The following is a 21,664-nucleotide window of genomic DNA, read 5'->3' as shown; positions in this document are numbered from 1 at the left end:
CTCGTGCTCTGATTCTCTCTCTGTCTCTCTCGTGCTCTGATTCTCTGTCTCTCTCGTGCTCTGATTCTCTCTCTGTCTCTCTCGCTCACAAAAGACGAAGAAGATTCCTCCCCCCCCCATGTAGCCACATACGACACACCTCCGATTAGCGCGCTTGGCTGCGTACGGCGCGAAAGAAGTTCAACGTGGGTACAGACGCACGCGGCACTCCATTGTGTCTCATCTACAAAGTACTGCACGCGTGCAAATATATCTGAGTCCATCGGCCTATTGGCTTTCGGTTAGCGAGCACCTATTAAGGTGGGGGGGGGGGGGCAACACGTCGCCCAGACGTTGGCTATGCGGTTGCCACCGTTTCCTTGAAAACATATATTTTTAAAAAAACACCCGGGACATACCATGATGAGAAACAATATCTCACAGTGGCAGAAGAGGAGCTCTAATCCCGAACGTAACGTCTTGAGCTGCCTGTTTGTTTATTACCCACAACACTATGATTGTTTATTACCCACAACACTATTATTGTTCATTACCCACAACACTATGGTTGTTAAGCGGCTGACTGTTGTACACTGGAGGCCAGAGGTGTGGACTCGAGTCATGTGACTTGGACTCGAGTCAGACTCGAGTCATGAATTTGATGACTTCAGACTCGACTTGGACTTGCATAACAATGACTTTGTCCCACCTCTGAGGTGTGGACTCGAGTCATGTGACTTGGACTCGAGTCAGACTCGAGTCATGAATTTGATGACTTCAGACTCGACTTGGACTTGCATAACAATGACTTTGTCCCACCTCTGCTGGAGGCTGCCAATGCTCCAGGGATGAAGACGTGTCCAGTTCTCTGATTTCCCAGGGCAAGCGGCGACTCCACCGAGCTCCTCGAACAAGTCAACAACAACAACAACAAAAAAACCCAGGACGGGTAGAAAACCAACAACATCGACTGGCAGAGCCGTTCCTGGGGGTACTGCGAAATCGGGGAAACTGCCCCCCCCCCCCCCCGTGCTTCAACATCGCAGTGTCAGACGCAGCACAGCAACTCCCAGTTGAGTTTGAAGGCGTAGGAGGGAGGGCCCATCACGGTCAGATTTGCGTCTGGACCCGCACCCCCCCGGCATCTGCTCTTTCTTTGTCTCGGGTCTTCTCTCACCTCTCGAGTTTCACGTTGCGGAGTGCCACACGACAGCTCCCTCGCTCGGAGCCATCGCCCGGAATCAAACTCGGGCTCTTGTTAAGCGCAGTGCGCTAACCACAATTGCCACTACCCCCCCCACCCCACCCCCCGAATAGCCCTACAGGCTGTTTGTGGCGTTTACATCAACGTGCCCGGCCGCCTTTGTCTCCCCATTGGCGATGTTTACGCACCGTACCAAGTGCTCATTTTAGACTGAGTCGATCTAGGGGGAGGCCCAGGACGGGCTCAGATGACCGTCCACTGGTGTTGGCCGTGAATGGGAATCGAACTCGGGTCGCGAAGCCCCGGAGAGCAGCGTGCTAACCACAGCACCACCGCTCCCTCGCACAAACTACACATGCACGCACGTGTCGACATCAACTCGCACATTTACATAAACACGCGCAGTTACGCTCGCACGCGTCAGCTCTTTGATACGGCTGTTTTAAAATATGCACAGGCACACAGAGCTCCAGCCTCGTAGACTCAAATCATTTGCTGTTCGCAAGTACAAAGACAAAGACCCCCCCCCCCTCCCCACCGTATATAGCCTTAACAGACTGTTGGGGCAAGTGCTGTTAGCGAGTAGCACTTATTCAGGCCGCGACGGCGCATGATGTCGTGGGGTGGCCAACACCACGCCCGGCAGCCTTTGTCTCCCCAGGTGCTAATGTTTACACGCAGCACCAGGTAGTTATTTTAAGGCTGAGTCGACATAAGGGAGGCCCAGGACCGGTTCAAATCGGTGGCACACACATTCATTCTCACACACTAGCATGTTCAACTCGCACACATTCACTCTCTCACACACGCATTCACTCACACATGCATTCACTCTCCTATACACACATCCACTCTCACACACGTTCACTCCCACGCACGCATTCACCCTCACACACACACTCAATCTCATGAACACATTCACTCACAGGCACATTAATTCTTACACAGAACAACTCATTCTCACACATTCACTCACACACACAGAAACACACTGTACACTCAAGCACACATGTGCACCATTGCTGTGCACACTCTGAAGGGAAGGAATGTTGCGCTCTGAGTCAGGGCATGCGTATGCCCCATCGACTATAATCTCGCAGTGAGCCCCCAGGTCTCCCTTGTAACAAGACGCAGCACCGCCTGAATGGGTCCCACACAGAGATCGTGTTGTACCGGAGATCTTCGTCGTCGTTTGCGTTCGAGAACGGAAATGGAAAGAGGTTATCACAACGCTACGTCTGAGATCCCCTTCTGCTTTAAGTGTCACTCTGGTTCACTCAGAACGGCCCGCGGAAGTGGATAGCACAGAGCTACCTCTGAGATTCCTTCTGCTTTAAGTGTCACTCTGGTTCACTCAGAACGGCCCGCGGAAGTGGATATCACAGAGTTACGTCTGATGTCCCTTCTGCTTTAAGTGTCACTCTGGTTCACGTAGAACGGCCCGTGGAAGTGGATAGCACAGAGCTACGTCTGAGATTCCTTCTGCTTTAAGTGTCACTCTGGTTCACTCAGAACGGCCCGCGGAAGTGGATAGCACAGAGCTACCTCTGAGATTCCTTCTGCTTTAAGTGTCACTCTGGTTCACTCAGAACGGCCCGCGGAAGTGGATATCACAGAGTTACGTCTGATGTCCCTTCTGCTTTAAGTGTCACTCTGGTTCACGTAGAACGGCCCGTGGAAGTGGATAGCAGAGAACTACGTCTGAGATCCCCTTCTGCTTTAAGTGTCACTCTGGTTCGCTCAGAACGGCCCGCGGAAGTGGATAGCACAGAGCTACGTCTGATGTCCCTTCTGCTTTAAGTGACCTCTGGTCGACACACAGTAGGGGGCAGCACTCCCCCGCCTGCTCTGCTGCATGAGAGTGATGGTCGCTGCGTGGCAGCCAAACAAATATTTAAAATTCTCAAAGCTGGAACTTTTTGCCAAATTAAGTGCAGAACCGAACTGAATGTGTGTGTGTGTGAGAACAGTCATCAACTCACTACACTAACCTCTAAACTGTAACACCGGTAACCCCAGTGATAGGTCTAACACTAACTGCTAAACCATATTGCTAACCAGTAATCCCAATCCTAATTGCTAAACTAGGGTGCTAACCAGTAATCACGGTACGAGGTCAAACCCTAACCCGAAGCACCAAGATCTAACTGACAACCTCATCGCTGAACCACAGGGCTCATGAGTAACCACGGGCCGAGGTCTAACCGTGAACCTGACCTTGGCGGACGCGAATTCCAGTGCCGCACCCGTGCGTGCGTACGCCCTGACGGCTCATAATGACAAGGCCGTGGACTAATCCAGAGCCGTGCACTTCACGGATTACACACAGCCCCGGGCACGGTTGTTCCCTCTCACCCTCTCTCTCTCTCACCCTCTCTCACCCTCACTTTAACTCTCTCTCACCCTCTCCCACTCGCTCTCTCTCTCACCCACTTACGCTCTCTCTCACCTTCTCTCACTCTGTCTCGTTCGCTCTCACCCTCTCTCGTTCGCTCTCACTCTCTCTCTCACCTTCATTCGCTTTCACTCTCTCTCTCATTCGCTCTCACCCTTTCTCATTCGCTCTCACCCTTTCTCATTTGCTCTCACCCTGTCTCATTCGCTCTCACCCTCTCTCGCTATCCCTCCCCCCCTCTCTCCCCCTCTCTCTCTCGCTATCCCTCCCCCCCTCTCTCACCTTCTCTCTCGCTCACCTTCATTCGCTGTCCCCCACTCTGCATGGGTTAATTAGCGCGTGAGACGCGGGTGCAGGTGCAGGGGGGCCTGTGTGTACTGTATCTGCGTGTAGGTGTGTGAGAGTTTGTGCGTGTGTGTGTAGGTGCATGAGAGTTTGTGTGTAGGTGTGTGCCAGTTTGTGTGTGTGTGGGTGGGTAATGCTAGTCTATGGGCAATGCTAGTCTATGGGCAATGCTAGTCTATGGGCAATGCTAGTCTATGGGCAATGCTAGTCTATGAGCAATGCTATTCTATGGGCAATGTTTATCTCTCTCTCTCTGCCATGCACTTTCTCAAAGGCATCAACAAGCATGGTCTCTTCCTTCCACTTCGCTCTGTCCGTGATATATTTACTCGAGAACTTAGCGCTGGATATTCCTGTCAGAGGCATCCGTTTGCTCTAATTACTCAGGTAGCCGAGTGCTGCTGTATTTCCCGACGGTAACAATTTCTGTAATTATCCCTGCCCTTTACACTCGCCAGTAATTGAACAAGGGGTCGAGCGGCGGTGCAGTGGTTAGCGCACAGCCGCCCTGTCAACCCGGCAACCCTGATGGATCATCTTTAGCACCGGTTGCTGAGCACTGGGCCCAAAGACCCCCAAGCGCAGAGCGACCAGCAACAAGCAGCACCGTTGAAGCTGTAATCGATCAGGGTGGATACGTTGCTTGCATTGAGCGAGGTTGTTGTTGTTGTAAGAGCTCTGGGAAACAGATGATGATGACGATGATGTAAGGAGGGGATTCCAGTGTGGAGCAGTGTGCGGGAAGAAACAGCGAGATACGTGAGCTTACCTGCAGTGTGCTGAGTGAGTGGGATAGTGAGTGGGTGAGTGAGTGAGTGGGAGAGTGAGTGGGTGAGTGGGAGAGTGTGTGAGTGGGAGAGTGAGTGGGAGAGTGTGTGAGTGGGAGAGTGTATGAGTGGGTGAGTGATTGGGAGAGTGTGTGAGTGGGAGAGTGAGTGAGTGAGTGGGTGAGTGAGTGACTGGGTGAGTGAGTGCGAGAGTGTGTGAGTGAGTGAGTGGGAGAGTGAGTGACAGTGTTGTTGTGACCTGCAGTGTCGTGGATGTGGTTGAACACCGAGTGGGTGAGACAAACCGGTTTAATTCCTGGTCAGGGCAAGGGGCGAGTGATATCCGAACCAGTCCTAGGCGCTCCCAGTAAGCCGCACTGGCCAGCAAGGCTAACCAGAATGGCCAAACAGTCACTGACCAATCCCCATTGACCACACGGCTTGGAAGGGGCCTTCATTCGTGGGTTGAGCAATGTCTGCGATTTTCGTTGCGCGCAGAAGGTACACAGAGGCGCCGCCGGGAGACCGTCGCTCCAACTCCCAAGTGGCGTGAGATCGACATTGTCTCGTGGGTAGAAAGCGGCGGCCGAGCCCCTCGCGAGGCCTCCAACGCGGAACGTCGTCGTCGTCGGAGCGTCGTCGTCGTCGGAGCGTCGTCGGCGAGCGTGCGTGGTGGTTGCGGCGGCGACAGCGGTGGCGTTGGCGACTCCCGACGAGGAGCGTCGCGACGCGGCCCAGCGACCCCCGGGCGATGATTGGGGGGGGGGGGGCAGAGGTGGTGGGGGAGAGTTGGGGGGTGGGGTGACGCGCCGTAGGTGGGGTGAGGACGGCGATTGGAGGGTGGAGAGCGGCCGCATTGGTGCGGATTCGTGGTGGTTGGTGAGGGATGGTGAGCTTGTGTGAGTGGTGAGTGACACAGCCCGTGTCTCCCTGTGCCGTGAGCAGGGTGAGCGTGTGTGGGTGAGGGATCGTGAGCTGAGTGGTCAGTGACACAGCCTGTGTCTCTGTGTCGTGAGCAGGGTGAGCGTGTGTGGGTGAGGGATGGTGAGCGGTGTGAGTGGTGAGTGACCGAGCCCGTGTCTCCCTGTGTCGTGAGCAGGGTGAGCGCGTGTGGGTGAGGGACGGTGATCTGTGCGAGTGGTGAGTGACCGAGCCCGTGTCTCCCTGTGTCGTGAGCAGGGTGAGCGCGTGTGGGTGAGGGACGGTGAGCAGTGTGAGTGGTGAGTGACACAGCCTGTGTCTCCCTGTGCCGTGTGCAGGGTGAGCTCGTGTGGGTAAGGGATGGTGAGCGGTGTGAGTGGTGAGTGACTGCCCGTGTCTCCCTGTGTGATGTGCAGGGTGAGCGCGTGTGGGTGAGGGACGGTGATCTGTGCGAGTGGTGAGTGACCGAGCCCGTGTTTCCCTGTGTCGTGAGCAGGGTGAGTGCGTGTGGGTGAGGGATGGTGAGCGGTGTGAGTGGTGAGTGACACAGCCTGTGTCTCCCTGTGCCGTGTGCAGGGTGAGCTCGTGTGGGTGAGGGATGGTGAGCGGTGTGAGTGGTGAGTGACAGCCTGTGTCTCCCTGTGTGGTGAGCAGGGTGAGCGCGTGTGGGTGAGGGACGGTGATCTGTGCGAGTGGTGAGTGACCGAGCCCGTGTTTCCCTGTGTCGTGAGCAGGGTGAGTGCGTGTGGGTGAGGGATGGTGAGCGGTGTGAGTAGTGAGTAACACAGCCTGTGTCTCCCTGTGCCGTGAGCAGGGTGAGCGCGTGTGGATGAGGGATGGTGAGCGGTGTGAGTGGTGAGTGACACAGCCCGTGTCTCCCTGTGCCGTGAGCAGGGTGAGCTCGTGTGGGTGAGGGATGGTGAGCGGTGTGAGTGGTGAGTGACAGCCTGTGTCTCCCTGTGTGGTGAGCAGGGTGAGCGCGTGTGGGTGAGGGACGGTGATCTGCTCCTCCCGTGCTCCGTGGTGGCGAGTGAGGGCGGATCCCTCGTCCTCATCTCCGACTATGGCCAGGTGAGGAGTTCAGCTCACCCGTTGCATCCCCCCCCCTCACGCCCCCCCCCCCCCATCCTGTCCCCCTCCTCACCCCAACTCACCCCAACTCGCTGACATTCCCCACCTCATCAACCTCATCGCCGCTCCTTCGCTCTGATCCTCATGATCCTTCCCGTCGTCGGTGATTCGGCGCTTCGGAGGCAAGGGATTGGTGGATCACGTCGACATTTGAGCACTTCCCACATGACCTGATGCACACGGGGCTCATCGCATGGCGGGCAAAGCAGTGATTACTTTTCTGGCATTTCCACCGCCCCCCCGCTCCACCCCATTTTATGCAACAAAGTATAATTCTGATCTCCGACAGAGCAGTGCTACCTCCTCCGTGTGACGGAAAGGCCCACGGAAGCGGATATTGTAGAGCTACTTCCGATCCTTCTTCTTCTTCTTCCGGTGACCTCTAGTCCACACATTAGGGGGCTGCACTCACTTTCCCGCTCTGCATACGAGAGTTGTGTTTCTCAGCACAACCGGTCGAACTGATATCGAATAGAAGGAACAAGCCACACGAAGTCGAGTGCAGAACGACATTGTAACGTGGCTGGGTTTCTCTGCGCAGTCATTGTTGATCAAGCAGAGACCATCAAGCCCACCCTACCCTCCCCAGCCTTGCTGGACTTGAGATCCTGATTGAGTTATTAGTGGTGCTTCTACCGGGACTCGAACCCAGGACTTTTGCCCTGCTGGCACAATAAGTGTGACTCCCCGTGCTGCCTGGCAACCTCAAATAGAAATACTGCAATTTTAATATGAAAAATTCCTAACAGCAAAAACAGTCCCCACGCACGCAAAGACAAAGGTTCCCCATGTAGCTTTAAGCAGACTGTTGGGGCAAGTGCTGTTAGCGAGTAGCACCTGTGTGGGCCCGGATGGCACACGAGGGGGTGGGTGGCCAGTACCACGCCCGGCCGCCTCTGTCTCCCCAGTGCTGATGTTGTACACACCGCACCAGGTGCTCGTTTGACGCAGAGTGGACCTCGGGGAAGGCCCAGCACCTGTTGAAATATCCGCCACTGTAATTGGTCGCGAGCGGGAATCGAAATCAGGTCGGCGGATTTTTTTTTTTGTTTTCGTACAGCCTTCAGTCTCGTTTTATTCATTAAAAAAGGACGGCGTGAGACATATTTTTTGGCCACGTTTCCCGAGGAGGGCCGATTGGTTCTTAGCGCCGTGCGCTAACCACTGCACCGCCGCATGCACACGCACACACATGTGCAGGGACGGGAATGTTTTGAATGCCCAGAAACGCGTGCGCTGGTGAAGCTGATAGTCACATGGGGGGCGGTGCCGTTAGTGTGCGTCGCACAGTCCCTTTATTGTGTTACGCTGTGGAACAATTTCGCCGATTCTGCCACTCCTGGGCTCTCGAAGCCCTTCGCGGCTCACGGCGGCTTACACGGTACACGGTCACACGTGTGGCAGCACGCGCTCGCACCGCCCGAACGAGCGTGGCTCTTGGACATCATTCGGTCGTTCTCCAATTTGTTACTTGCAAGAAATGTTACTGCATGAAGAACGTGACGGCACCGACGCCATTCGTGTGGGGCGGTGAGAGAGGAGGAGGGAGTGAGTTGTCTGGATGTATACTTATGTTGAACTTTTGCACCGTACCGCACCAACGGTGCTAATCGGAGGAGTGAGTTCCAGGCGAGCGGAGTTTCGATGGAGGAACGTTGATCGCCGTCTCTGACTCCAGAGACGACGGGCTTGACGGTGACATGGAGGCCACCGGAGGTCGGAGGTTTGCGAGACGGAATTGTGACCCCGAATCGTGACCCCCCCCGGTTCATGACGATTCGTTTAGGGATGTGAATTAAGGAGGGATGTGGAATCGGGAGGGATGTGGATTGTTACAGGCCTAGGCCTAGGCCTACCCACTGTGGGGCCTTTCTTGGGGTCGCCACTTTATCCACGGAGCAAGCCCCGACGTGCACCTCACTCAGCACGGGGAGGTCACTTATAAGAACCCCGTAGTCTCCTGTTACAATTAGCGCGCGCGCGATCGCCGAGCCACGCGATAGCGCCCCAAGCGGCGGCTACACCGGCACCGGGTTTCGGCACAAATCAATTCCTGCTGCCACCCGAACACCGATGCCGATTCCCGCACTGCCAGAGGCGGGTGGGCGACCCCAGCTTGTGTGTGGGCTTGTGAGGCCTACCATAGGACGTACAGGAGCTGTAGCATCTACAGGAGCCGACAGTGGTGCTATCGGAGGTACAGCATCTAGAGGGGCTACGATAGGAGCTGTGGGGGTGCTCGAGGATGCTATTGGAGCTGTTTGTGGCTGCTGAAGGGTCCGTAGGAGCTGCTGTCTGTCGTGGAGTGACAGCTGTTAGTGGTCTCCTCTCAATAGCTCCAAGCAGCTGTTGGGGTCAGGTCGGGGAGGGGTGGAGGGAGGGAATGGTGGGGGGGGGGGGATGTGAAGAGGGGGGGTGGGGCTGGGGGCCGTGGGGGATTGAGGGGAGGGGCCGGGAGGCTCGTGGGGGGGCTGTGTCCCTGATTGACCCTGTCAATGAGGGCAACGGAGCAAGAGTTTAGGGGGGGGGGGAGTGTGGGGGTCAGTGACCTGCATGGGGGTGGGGGGGGGGCAAAGGCGGCGCTTGATTTTAGTGTTGTCAGATGAAATATTTTACCTCCAGATATGGGTGGTGGTGACCGCTGCGTAGATGATGGCCTTTAAAGATAAAAATATAGGCGATGTTTCAGACAAGGGGCATTCTTCATGGCACGTGAATCTTTACCCGTGTCCCTCGCTCCACGCGGGTTGGGTTTGCGCGCCATCTTGCCAACTGCATATGCGGCTAACCTGTTTTCTGCCCAAAATTCGCTCCCCTGCGCGGTTTGAATTCACTCTGCATGCGACCGTGCGGTTCGGACGTGAGACGACGTTGTGCGTGCACGGTGCGCGCCGCTTGAGAGGCAGACGTCTCACGCGGGTTCGCTTTGTTGCGACCTGTTGTGGAGAGCATCTACGACCCCCGCATAGAGGGAGGGAAACCTGTAACAGGTGACGTTTCGGGCCAAGGGTGTTCCTTGCGAGAGCTGAACTCCTGTCGACGCCGATGGCGCTGGAGGTAGTCTCCTGCGAAACGTCGTTCGTAATCATTGCCAGCACCTCCCTGGCTTTTGAATATTCCTCCTCCCCCTCCGGGTTTGCTGATGAACCAATATCAATCGGCACATTTGCCCACGAAGTGCCAACTCGATTTGATTGGCCCTGTCGCTGGGTGGCGAAGGGTTCTTAGTTAAGCGCTGACGTCGGACCCACGTGACAGGATCCATAAACCAAATATGGCACGAATCACGATATCGGTCACGAGAGCCTGAGCGTGAAGTTGAAATGAGAATCGATCCTGGGATCGAATCGTGACCCTCCCGCCCCCGCTAAACAATGACGATTCACCACATTTCTGGAGAGGCGGGATGTGAGGGGGGGCGGCGAATCTGTAGCGACTGTAGTGGACAAAACCGGCGGTGGCTTGTATAAAAATTCTAGATTTTTTTATTTTGATTTATTGTTCTGTTTACGTGCACGGCTCTCTCTCTCTCTCTCGCCATTGCTCAATATTTCCCCAACTCTGCGCTGTTGTTTTGACCCAAAATAGTACGGCACTCCTGCGGTGCTTGCACTCTCGTCACCCCCGTCTCCCCTACACTCCCCAGCTCTCCCCCTCCATCTCCCCAGCTCTCCGCCCGTACAAGCGAGCCCGGTAGCCTCAACGAACTCCCGCCTGGGGTTAAGTCGCGGATGTCTCTGCGTCTCGTCATCGCGTAGCCTCCGTAGCCTGCGCCGGCGACGGCAGCACGTGGGTGAGAATCGACGCTTGAATGGAATGGGGGGTGGGGGGGGGATTGTTGCCACATCTCAGGGCAGTTGCGCGGAGCAGGCGGCTTCGCTCACAACATCTAGCCACTCGTAATGCGCGGTTGAAGTTGATGCAGTTGAAGAGAGAAAAAAAACAATGGCTTGTGGTCTGACGCTGCTGAGGCATCGTCACACGAAGACAAAGACCCGCCGTGTAGACAGCTGGACACGTGGCTTCTCTCTGAATCGCAGTCCAACTCGGTTGGCTCCCTGTGCCCCAAGGCGAAAGGCCACTTCATGATGATACCCATCGCGATTAACCACGTGTCCCAAGAGTCGAAAATGTACGTCCGACACCACGTGGAGCTGCTCATTCCGACAGACAACGTTGGGCGTGGGTGGGGGGCGGTAGTAGTGGGGGGCGGGTAAGGAAGGCCGGGGCGTGGGGGTGGTAATGCCCCGGGCTGCCCCCACACACTGAAGGCATTGGCAGGAGAGTGGGGGGGGACAGTGGCTGTGGGGGCCGAGGCAGTTTGGGGGTGGTGCAAGGAGGGGGGTATGAGGGTTCACATGACAGATGTAGCTGGGAGCGCAAGGAGGAGCAGGACGAGGAGGAGGGTGGGGGGGTAGCGAGCCTTGCTCATCACAAAGGCGCCTGATTGTGTGCTCCGCCAGCGCCCACATGACTTCGATTTAGTCCGTAAATACCACGCCTGTTGCTCGCGTTTTATCCGCGTGTCCACGGAAACTCGCGGCGTTGAGCGAGCGGCGCTCGGTCGCTGCTGGGCGGCCCACGTCGCTCCTCCTCGTGGGAGGGCGATGGCGGCGGAATGGTGAACGTGGAAGCACCGCTACGGGCGCACGAAGGGTACGGGGGGCACGCGGGGCACGGGGGCGTACGAGGGCCGATCGTCCTGCGGCAGCCTCCGCTTGCTTCCGCTCCGACAGTGGAGACGTCACGCAGCTGGGACGGGGGGGTGGTGGGGGGGCCGTCAGCCGTGCCGGTGGTCACGCCGCGTGCCGGCGGTGGTGCCGCGTGGCACGCCGGCCTGGCGGGTTGCGAAACCGCCGTGTTGACGGTCGGAGTCACCGGGGGGTCCGCGTTGTTCCCCGCGTGCGAGGGTTGCTCTGTGAGGCGGGCAACCGGCTACCGCGCCCTCACTCGGTCTCAGCACCATCTCGTCTGGCTTGCGGTGTTATCAGACCAACTACCCCCCCCCCTAATGTATTTGTTTGAACAACGTGAGAAGTGAAGGGACCAGGATGAGGCTCAATTTCGTCAGTGGGTGATTGGGTGAGTGGGTGAGTGAGTGATTGGGTGAGTGAATGGGTGGGTGGGTGAGTGGGTGGATGGGTGAGTGAGTGGGTCAGTGAGTGATTGGGTGAGTGAGTGATTCGGTGAGTGTGTGAGTGGGTGGGTGGTTGAGTGGGTGGGTGGTTGAGTGGGTGAGTGGGTGAGTGAGTGAGTGAATGGGTGGTTGAGTGGGTGGTTGAGTGTGTGAGTGAGTGGGTGGTTGAGTGAGTGAGTGGGTAAGTGAGTGGGTGAGTGGGAGTGTGGATGTTCTCCCCCTGTACTGCAAGGATTTCTTCCTGGTTCTCTGGTTGCCTCCCATAGCTAAACAAAAAGACCACGCACAATGTCATCGGTATCGCGCTCAAACTTCCCAATGCTGAAAAATGACCTACAAATTACTCGGTTGGGATCGCACGCAGCAGCAACATCACGCACAAAAGAGCTTTACAGCTCATCTGATTTCTCCAGTATAAATGAGTATTCATACACTGAACTTGGCAGGACCCTGCTGAGTCTCAAGGCTCCTTCACACTCTCCTGGGTCAACAAACGCAATGACAATCGTCTTCATTCGCAGATCTTCTACTTCCGTACGGCCGATGTAGATCGCAGAACAACAACTACAACGTCACGTTATGGTGGTCAAGCCAGATAACCGCGCGAGGAGCAGCGGAGTTTGCTGCCGTGGTGATGTCTCCTGCAATGATAATAACAATTGTGCATGGGCTGTGTGCACGCACGTGAAATGTATTGGCAACTGTGTGTATCCGAGTGTGATTGTGTCTGCATTGGGCAAATGTGTGCCGCGCGCACGCACGTGCGTGTCTTTAATCTTGTGTGTTTATATAGATGTACGTGGGAGTGTGTGTTTGTGTACGTTAGTGTGTGTGTGTATGCGTGTGTGTGTGTGGGGAGCGGTAGTGTAGCGGTTAGCGTGCTGCGCTACGAACTCGGTAACCCGTTCACGGCCAACACCAGTGATGATCTGAACCGGTCGTGGGCCTCCCCTAGGTTGACTCAGCCTTAAACGAGTACCTGGCACGGTGTGTAAACATCGCCACTGGGGAGACAAAGGCGGCCGGGCGTGGTGTTGGCCACCCACTGCCTAGTGTACTGTTCCGGCCTTCATAGGTGCTCGCTAACAGCACTTGCCCGAACAGTCTGTTAGGCTATAGGGGGAATCTTTGTCTTTGTGAGCGTGTGTGCATACGGCAATCTGAGTTCGATTACCGCGACGGCTAACATCAGTGGCGAGTGATATCCAAACCAGTCCTGAGCTTCTAGGTTGACTCGGCCTTAAACGAGTAGCTGGTGCGGTGTATAAACACATCACCACTGGGGAGACAAAGGCGGCCAGGCGTGGTGGTGGCCACATGACCTCTTTGTGCCTTGCTTGCCTTAATAGGTGTTCCCTAACAGCACTTCCTACAACACGACGTTGCATGTTCACTGGGCAGTCAATAGAGCTATATGGGGGACCTTTGTCTTGTGTGTGTGCATCTGTCATGGGGTGGAAGTGTGTCCCGGCTTCCGTGGCCTTGTGCGCGTTTTCTTAAAATACCCAAGGTTTTGTCTAAAAACACCCACACGGTCACCTCCATGGTCACCCGCTCGGTCACCCACTTGGTCACCCACTTGGTCACCCGCACAGTGACCCACTTAGTCACCAACACGGCCACCCGCTCGGTCACCCACTTAGTCACCCACACGGTCACCCACTCAATCACCCGGATGGTTACCCGCATTATCACCCACTCGATCAGCCACTCGGTCATCCGCTGGTCACCCGCTCGGTCGCCCACTCAGTCACCTGGTGGCCCCCTTCCACCGAGCACACCCCCCCCCCCCGTGTCCCCTGTGGGGAGGATGGCAGTCACCCCTCTTGCCCCCGGGGGGGGGGGGGGCACATCCCCTTGAATGGACCCAGCAGGGTCACTGAGTTTTTGAGCGAACTTATAAGGTGCACCCAGGAAGGCTGGGTACCTTTTCTCAATGTGTACCCAAGAGTAAAGAATAACCATTTTATAGAGAGCAAATACGTGTGTGTGTGTCGGTGTGTCCGTCTGTATTTTGTGTGTGTCAGTCTGTGTGTTGGTGTGTGTGTGGATGTGTGAACCCAGAAACCAGAGATCGATTCCTGCTCAAGATCAATAGCAGTAACGATTATCTGAACTGGTCCCGGGCCCTCCCCTATGTCGACTCAGCCTCAAATGAGTACCTGGTGCCGTGTGTAAACATCGCCACTCCAGGCGATGAAGGCGCATGCGTGCATGGGCTCTGGCCAAACCATCTCCTCGTGTGCCGTGCCGGCCTTCATCACGGCACTCGCCCCAACAAACACACGGTGGACATTTGCCTTTGTTTTCTCTGCACGCGCGACACAGACGTTCACGCTGACCCCCGGCTCCGTGGCGCGAGTCAACGTGCGAGCCATGCCGGCCTGGGGGCCCGAGGGGGTGGAGGACATGAGCTCCCTGGCGGAGCTCCACGAGGGGGCCATCCTGCACAACCTGCACCTCCGCTACCGGCACAAGCTCATCTACGTGAGCTGCACACCCGCGTCGATGATACACCCGCGCCGATGATACACCCACGCTGATGATACACCCACGCCGATGATACACCCGCGCTCGTGATACACCCGCGCCGAAGATACACCTGCGCCGATGATACACCTGCACCGCTTTGAGATACTTCAGAATGAAAGGGGCTTGATGAAATAGAGGTTATTATGATGTTATTATTGTTATGAATGACTCCACTCAAGTGTCAGTGAAGTGAAGTCGGGAACCGTCAATGTGGGAGCACAGAAGCACAGGCCCAACGGTTGATTTTGGCCACTGCCCACAACGTAGCCAGATCTCCACCGTCTATAACACCTGTTATGCACAGCGGTAGTAACTCCATGCAAGCGTTCACTATCCAGGCTTAATCCTTACACTTAGCTTCTGAGAACTGACGAGATGGGGGGGGGGGGGTGAGGGTGGGGGGAAGCGCGAGCGTCACGGGCGATGTGACCGTGGAGGTTTTGCCAATCGAGGCAGATTGTGCGATCGATGCCCTAGATGACGCGGCGGTGGGTTTGAGGGCCGCGCGCCACTCAAAGGCGTCGTTAAACGCGGCGCTCTCGCGGACGGGAAGGGCACACGCTCGGTGTTCTGCACCATTCCTGGTGGTAGTCTTGTTGCCGTGTAGTTTTTTTTTTATCTGGAAAATGTGGACCGTGATTCTGGCACTGGAATGAGCCGACTCTCTCTCTCGGGTAATGTCACGTGATCTGTAACGTCCACCGTTACAACCAAGCGCGGTATTAACCAGGATGGCCGCCAATCTCGAACCGCGAACTCTCCGCAGCGAGCGGCGAAACGCGCTGCGTTCCGACCGCGTCATTCCCCCCCCCCCGACCCTCCACAATAATTGCTGCCATCGGCGTACAGGTTCGCCGATGGGAAAATCCCCAAGCGACATTCGGTAAACAGGTTGTGTGGCCCCGGTCGCGATTAAAAGTTTCCGAATACATTTACTGGGCGCTGGAGGGGGCGATTGTCGGTGACATCTGGAAGGGTTCCAGGATCATGTTATCCGCACAGGGCGTGAAAGAAAGATCGTATCTGTCAAGCAGGAAATGACCGGATCGGTAAATCATATGCGCGTTACATCACAATGTTTTTCGAATTACAATCAGACCAAGGGCATAGAACAGTGGCCCACTTCTCACAACTGGTTGGGTGACGCCATCCTCTGGGAAGAAATTAAATTAATCGCCGGACAATTTTCCCACCACGTATCGTTCTAGCGACGTAAAACGTATGGAGATGTTTTTGTTGTTGTGCACATCCCATCAGAGCGCACGGCATTCTGGGATTTGCATGATTTCAGCAGCGCGGGTTCAACACAAGCAATTAAACTCTGCAGCGGTTTCGACGTTGAGTGTCTCATCAGCAGAGCTGGCCTTGCTTGAACCATCGCTGGCGAACGGCCATAAGTTCATCGATATGGGTCCTAGCTCGACGGAGAATTCTGTAAGATACGCAATATTATTTTGCGTTTTCAGCTTGGTGAACAGGCTCTGGGTAAAACACGTTCAGTCTGTGACACTTGGCGCCAATTAGCGGGAGGATAGTGGATTGGTTTCTCCCAACAATTCGAAAGCGCATTTCTTGGCGGGGCCCGAGCGGCAAGCGTGCCTGCCGCTCCATCACAGAGGTTTGCGGTTCGAGCCCCGCGGCCGCCCCGGTTAATCCTGCGAGGCACATCAATCGCGAATGGCGCAGCGTCTGCTTCAGAGCGGACATTAGGCACCGCTGGCGCTGTGCCGCGCTCTCCCCCCGCCGTGGCGGTGGTGGTGATGATGGCGGTGGTGGTGATGATGGCGATCGTGTCAGCGGTGTTGGTGGTGGTGGTGGCGGTGGTAGTGGTGGCGCATGGGGCCTGTAATCCCGGGGGTGCGTTCAACGGGCAGAGCGCTCTGCCGTGCTGTGGCGCGACTGCGAGGCGGACGTTAGCTCTCGGTCAAAGACGCAGAGCGCCTCGTAACGGTGGCGTGACAGTCACGACGCACCCGGCTCGGACAAGGAGCCGCACATCGAGAGTTCGCAGGAAGGTTACGGCGCCTCTGATTGGCTGGATTCTGACACGCCCACCCAAGGCTCTGCGAGGCAGCTCCTCGGACGATTGGCTGCTGGTACGACGATGCGCTCTGGGCGAACAAGCCGCTCGGCAGGGAAGCGCTCCGGGGCGCCCTGCCCACAGAACGCACCCCAAGCACTGTGTGGTGGCAGCAGCGAGGGTTGGCGGATCGCACAACACGTTGCGAAAATCCTTTCCCGTGGGCGTCGAGGTGCCATGCTGTGGCTTGACAGGAGAATGCTGAACTACAAAATGTGGACTAATACCAATGCCATCTGTCTATTTTGTATGGGATAGAGCGTTGCCCCCTTGCTGTCACATGGGGGTTTTCTCCGGGTGATCCATTTTCCTCTGACATGCATAAACCCTCTTTAAATGGCTGCAAACGTCTTCATTCATAGAGGGCCGCAGAGAGCTTGGGCCGTCGCTGGTCACGCCGGCTCCTCGCCGCCTGACTGCTGCTGCGACCTTGCCGCTCATCCGTGCTTCCTCAGAGTGACTGTGGGAGATGCAATGTGCGTGAACCACAACGCCGCGGCGACGTACACACAAGTAAACGCGTCGTTGTAACTTACGCGATCCCCGTGCGCCGCGGTGCGGAGCAGACATACATCGGCTCAATCCTGGCGGCCGTCAACCCCTACGAGACGATCTCGGGGCTCTACGGCGCTGCCAGCGTGGAGGCCTACAGAAGGCACCGGCTAGGCGAGCTGCCGCCCCACCTGTACGCCATCGCCGGGGAGTGCTACCGCGGCCTGTGGCGGCATGGCGACAGCCAGTGTGTCCTCATCAGGTGCGTGCCACTGACACCATGCCAGTGGTCGCAATCGGGTACCCGATACCCGTACCCTACCCGATACCCGTACCCTACCCAATACCCGTACCCTACCTGATACCCGTTTGTGACCCTGGTGCGGCCGGGTACGGGTAAGGAATCAAAACCCGTTTGCGACCTCTGACACACGCCTAGTGTCACGCCAGTGCCACACCCATTGAACACGCCATTGCCACACCCACACCCATTGCCGCACCAGTACCACACCCATAGTTTGCTCTAGGGTTAGGATGTGTTTGGGTTTTGGTTCAAGGGTAATAATAAATATTGCTGAGGAGTCCAGGCTTGCTGGAAACAATCAATACTCATGACCTGGCAAACATTCGGAGGCTATGGCCTTCACCTGATGAGACGCTGAGTGTCGAAACATTGAACCAACGCTGCTGAAATGATGCACTCCCACAAGGCCGTGCGGCTGATGGGAAGTGTTAATAAAGAAATAAAACTTCATTTACGTTGTTGTGCAATTCTCCACCGAGACGCTGATGACTATTTTAAGGTTCAGGCCCAACACACGTACATAAATAAATAAATAGCACACATTGTTCCTATGTTTGTGTGTTCTTGTGTTAATGTGTCCACCTGTCTGTGTGTCTGCATGTTCACGTGTCTGCCTGTCCTCCGCGTGTATTCGTGTTTGTGTGTCTGCGTGTTCACGTCTCTGCCTGTCCTCCGCGTGTATGCGTGTTCGTGTGTCTGCGTGTTCACGTGTCTGCCTGTCCTCCGCGTGGATGCGTGTTCGTGTGTCTGCGTGTTCACGTGTCTGCCTGTCCTCCGCGTGTATACGTGTTCGTGTGTCTGCGTGTTCACGTGTCTGCCTGTCCTTTGCATGGATGCGTGTCCGCGTGGTCTCGTCAGCGGCGAGAGCGGAGCCGGCAAGACGGAGAGCACCAAGATCATCCTGGACTTCCTGTCGGCCGCGAGCCAGGCCTCTGCCAAGTCCTCCCGCCTCGACTCGAGCACCCACGTGGAGCGAGCCGTGCTGCACAGCAGGTGCCACGCGTACCCCACGAATCGTCACCGAGTCTCAGCCAAGTTTTCACATTGCTGCACGTTGCTGCAGATAAATATAAAGATCCCCCGTATAGCCCGAACAGACTGGAGGGGCAAGTGGTGTTAGCGAGCACCTATGAAGGCCCGCACGGCACACGAGGGGGTGGGTGGCCAATACCACGCCCGGCCGCCTTTGTCTCCCTAGTGACGATGTTTACACATCGCAGCAGGTACTCATTTGAGGCTGAGTCGACCTAGGGGAGGCCCGGGACAGGTTTAGATAATCGTCACTGGTGTTGGCCGTGAGCGGGAATCGAACCTGGGTCGCCAGGTTCATAGCGCAGCGCGCTAACCGCTACACTACCGCTCCCCTACACACATATACACACAGACACAGACACACGCCACCCACACAGACTGTGAGAGAACCTCCTGCCGTGACCTCGGAGGTTGTGTGGACGTCGACCCCCACCGTGTACTCTCCCGGTGACCTCTGTTCCGCACGCGTTTCCCGCTCGCCCTCTCCTCTCACGCTCCCACACGCTGCCCCCTACCCTCTCACGCTCCCACACGCTGCCCCCTACCCTCTCACGCTCCCACACGCTGCCCCCTACCCTCCACCCCCGCCCCCCCCCCCGTGTGGAGCAGCCCCATCATGGAGGCGTTTGGGAACGCTCGCACGGTGCACAACCACAACTCCAGCCGCTTCGGCCGCTTCGTGCAGCTCAACTTTTGCCAGCAGGGAACGATCAGGGGCGGCCGCATTCTCCACTGTATCCTTCTGCTCATCGTCCTCCTCCTCACCACACCTCACCTACAGCCTTACCCGAACGCTCACTCCAATCGTCAGCGTCACACTAACCCCGACGCTAACGACAATGACGACGCTAACGTGTATGCCACCATTGCCTGGCAACTCGTGAACACTGACGCCAACGTTCACATTCATCCCAACACAGGTGGACACATTCTCCACTGAGGATGTAACCCTGGCTCTACCATTTGCCCTCACGCAGAGGGTCGATTGCCACGAGTGATGTGATATATCTCTTCATGAGTCTTGGCCTCTGAGTTGACAGCAGAGGCCCCTGCGATCCCCCTGTGTAACCTGTGATCCCCCTGTGCGACCCCCGTTGACCCTTGACCTCACAACCTCTCCTCGGCCACCGCGTACTACAGACCTCCTGGAGAAGGTAAGAGGGTGAGAGTGATGGTGGTGGTAGCCGTGTTAGTGGTCGTAACGATGGTTATAGTGGTGGTAATAGTGATGATGATGGTGGTATTGATAGTGGTAATGATGGTCATGGTACAGATTGTGATAATGGTCGTGTAAATGGTGATGAATGTAGCGTTGGTGGTGGTTGTGAAAATAATGATGCTGGGGATGTTGATGATGTTGGTAATGATGTTGATCATCGTGGTGATAGTTGTGGTGGTGGTGGTGATGATCGAGGCGATGGTGATGATCGTCGCTGATGGTTGTGGCGGTGGCGATTGCGGCGGCGACTGCAGGCGTGGCTAACGCGGTGTCGTCGTGGTTTCAGAATCGCGTCGTGCGGCAGAACCCGGGAGAGAGGAACTTCCACATCTTCTACGCCGTGACGCGGGGGGCCTGCCCAGCACTCCGAGGTCTCGCTGCCCCCTCCCACAAACACCCCCCACCGTGTGTCGTGATGGGGAGCCACTGCGTGCGTATGCTGTACGGTCATGGGCCTCCCCTAGGCCGACTCAGACTGAGTACGTGGGTGCGGTGTGTAAACATCTTCGCTGGGGAGTCAAAGGCGGCCGGGCGTGGCGTTGGCCACCCACCCCCTCGCGTGTAGTGCCGGCCTTCATAGGTGCTACTCGCTAGAGCTGAACGATTTGGGGAAAATATCTAATTGCGATTTTTCTGACAGGTATTGCCGATTTGAGTCAAGATTCAGTTCAACATTCACTGTGTAAAAGATTTAAAACACGTGATACCATCACAATATGAACTGCTCTCTATATTCTAATGCAAGGATGAGAACTTAAAAGATCTGAATTGCTTCCAACATGTACTTATTAAAATGTTGTAATTGAAATAGAACAATGAAAATAGAACAATTGTTAAGATAAATAAATAAAGTTATAATAATAAAAAATAAAACAATTCCAATAAGAAAAGCAATAGGACTTTTCAAATCGCAAAAAAATCGCAGCCTTTGCGATTTGCTAATCGCGATTTCGATTTGAAATCGATTCATCGTTCAGCCCTACTACTCGCTCGGCAGCACTTTCCCCAAACGGTCTTTTCAATGCCACACGTGTGGGGGGGGGGGGGGATCTTTGTCTCCGTGGTCACAGAGGAGCTGCACATCTCGAGCCCCGAGAGCTACCACTACCTGAAGCAGTCGAGCAGCGCCCTGGACGACCCCAGCGCCGACCGGAGCCTCTACACGGACGTCATGGTGACGACGCGACCCACACCCACGGACATCACAGCACCCGCTCCGCACGCACCGCGCCACACCCAGACGACGATAATCGTGAATTGTGACGGAGATGAGCTTGCAACGCGCCGCCGCGCGGCCTGCGCTCGCCGTCGAAGGGAGAGAACGGCTCGTGGGTGGGACCGCGCAGGAGCGGGAGTCGGACTCACGGGCGGCTGGGTTCGTAGTGCGGCGCCACAAACTGCCGCGCCGACGCCTCCCCAGACGTTCCAATGTAGTGGCACGTGGGCACGTGGGCACGTGGGCACGTGGGCGTGTGGGCACGTGGGCACGTCGGCACGTGGGCGTGTGGGCACGTGGGCGTGTGGGCACGTGGGCACGTCGGCACGTGGGCGTGTGGGCACGTGGGCGTGTGGGCACGTGGGCGCGTGGGCGCGTGGGCACGTGGGCGTGTGGGCACGTGGGCACGTCGGCACGTGGGCGTGTGGGCACGTGGGCACGTCGGCACGTGGGCGTGTGGGCACGTGGGCGTGTGGGCACGTGGGCGTGTGGGCACGTGGGCGTGTGAGCATGTGGGCACGTGGGCGCCTGGGCACGTGGGCACGTGGGCGAAAGCGTCCCGCGCCCTTGGCTAGCCCTGCCCACCGGGGCCCTCTGAGCTGGAGATGCTCGTGGGTGGAGGAGGAGGAGGCCAAGGGGAGTGCCCACCGCCTCGCGGCGGCGTGAGGTCGGCCGCTACTGTCGAGGCTCGGGGGTCGGAAGGGGGGGCTTGCCCGCGGGCTTTGCGGGATGAGCACCTAGGGGGTGGGTGCTGGAAGGGGGGAGGGATGGTGCCCCCACCCTAGGGTCGTGCACTTTCACACGTGGCCTGAAATCAGGGGAGGATGTGCCGTGTGTGGTTTAACGCCCCACTAGGGAGTGGTGGTGTTCTAACGCCGTTCTTACGCCCCACTCGGGAGCGGTGGTGTTC

The 21,664-nt window shown here is 56.7% G+C and overlaps 1 protein-coding gene across 1 annotated transcript in view; it reads left to right on the top strand.

Moving 5' to 3' along the window:
* Window positions 1-21,664, top strand: part of LOC133349852 (unconventional myosin-X-like) — a 68,926-nt gene that overhangs the window by 17,954 nt on the left and 29,308 nt on the right. The window contains 8 exon segments of the mRNA XM_061563657.1: window positions 6,584-6,682; window positions 14,208-14,366; window positions 17,058-17,245; window positions 18,146-18,280; window positions 18,929-19,053; window positions 19,460-19,473; window positions 19,825-19,909; window positions 20,609-20,712. Coding sequence (XP_061419641.1) covers window positions 6,584-6,682; window positions 14,208-14,366; window positions 17,058-17,245; window positions 18,146-18,280; window positions 18,929-19,053; window positions 19,460-19,473; window positions 19,825-19,909; window positions 20,609-20,712 — 909 coding nt within the window.

Source organism: Lethenteron reissneri, chromosome 31 (genome assembly GCF_015708825.2).
Source record: "Lethenteron reissneri isolate LAM-NWPU_2019-01 chromosome 31, ASM1570882v1, whole genome shotgun sequence".
NCBI lineage: Eukaryota > Metazoa > Chordata > Hyperoartia > Petromyzontiformes > Petromyzontidae > Lethenteron > Lethenteron reissneri.
Note: the sequence above shows the minus strand (reverse complement) of the source record. Positions and strands in the feature narration are given on the sequence as shown.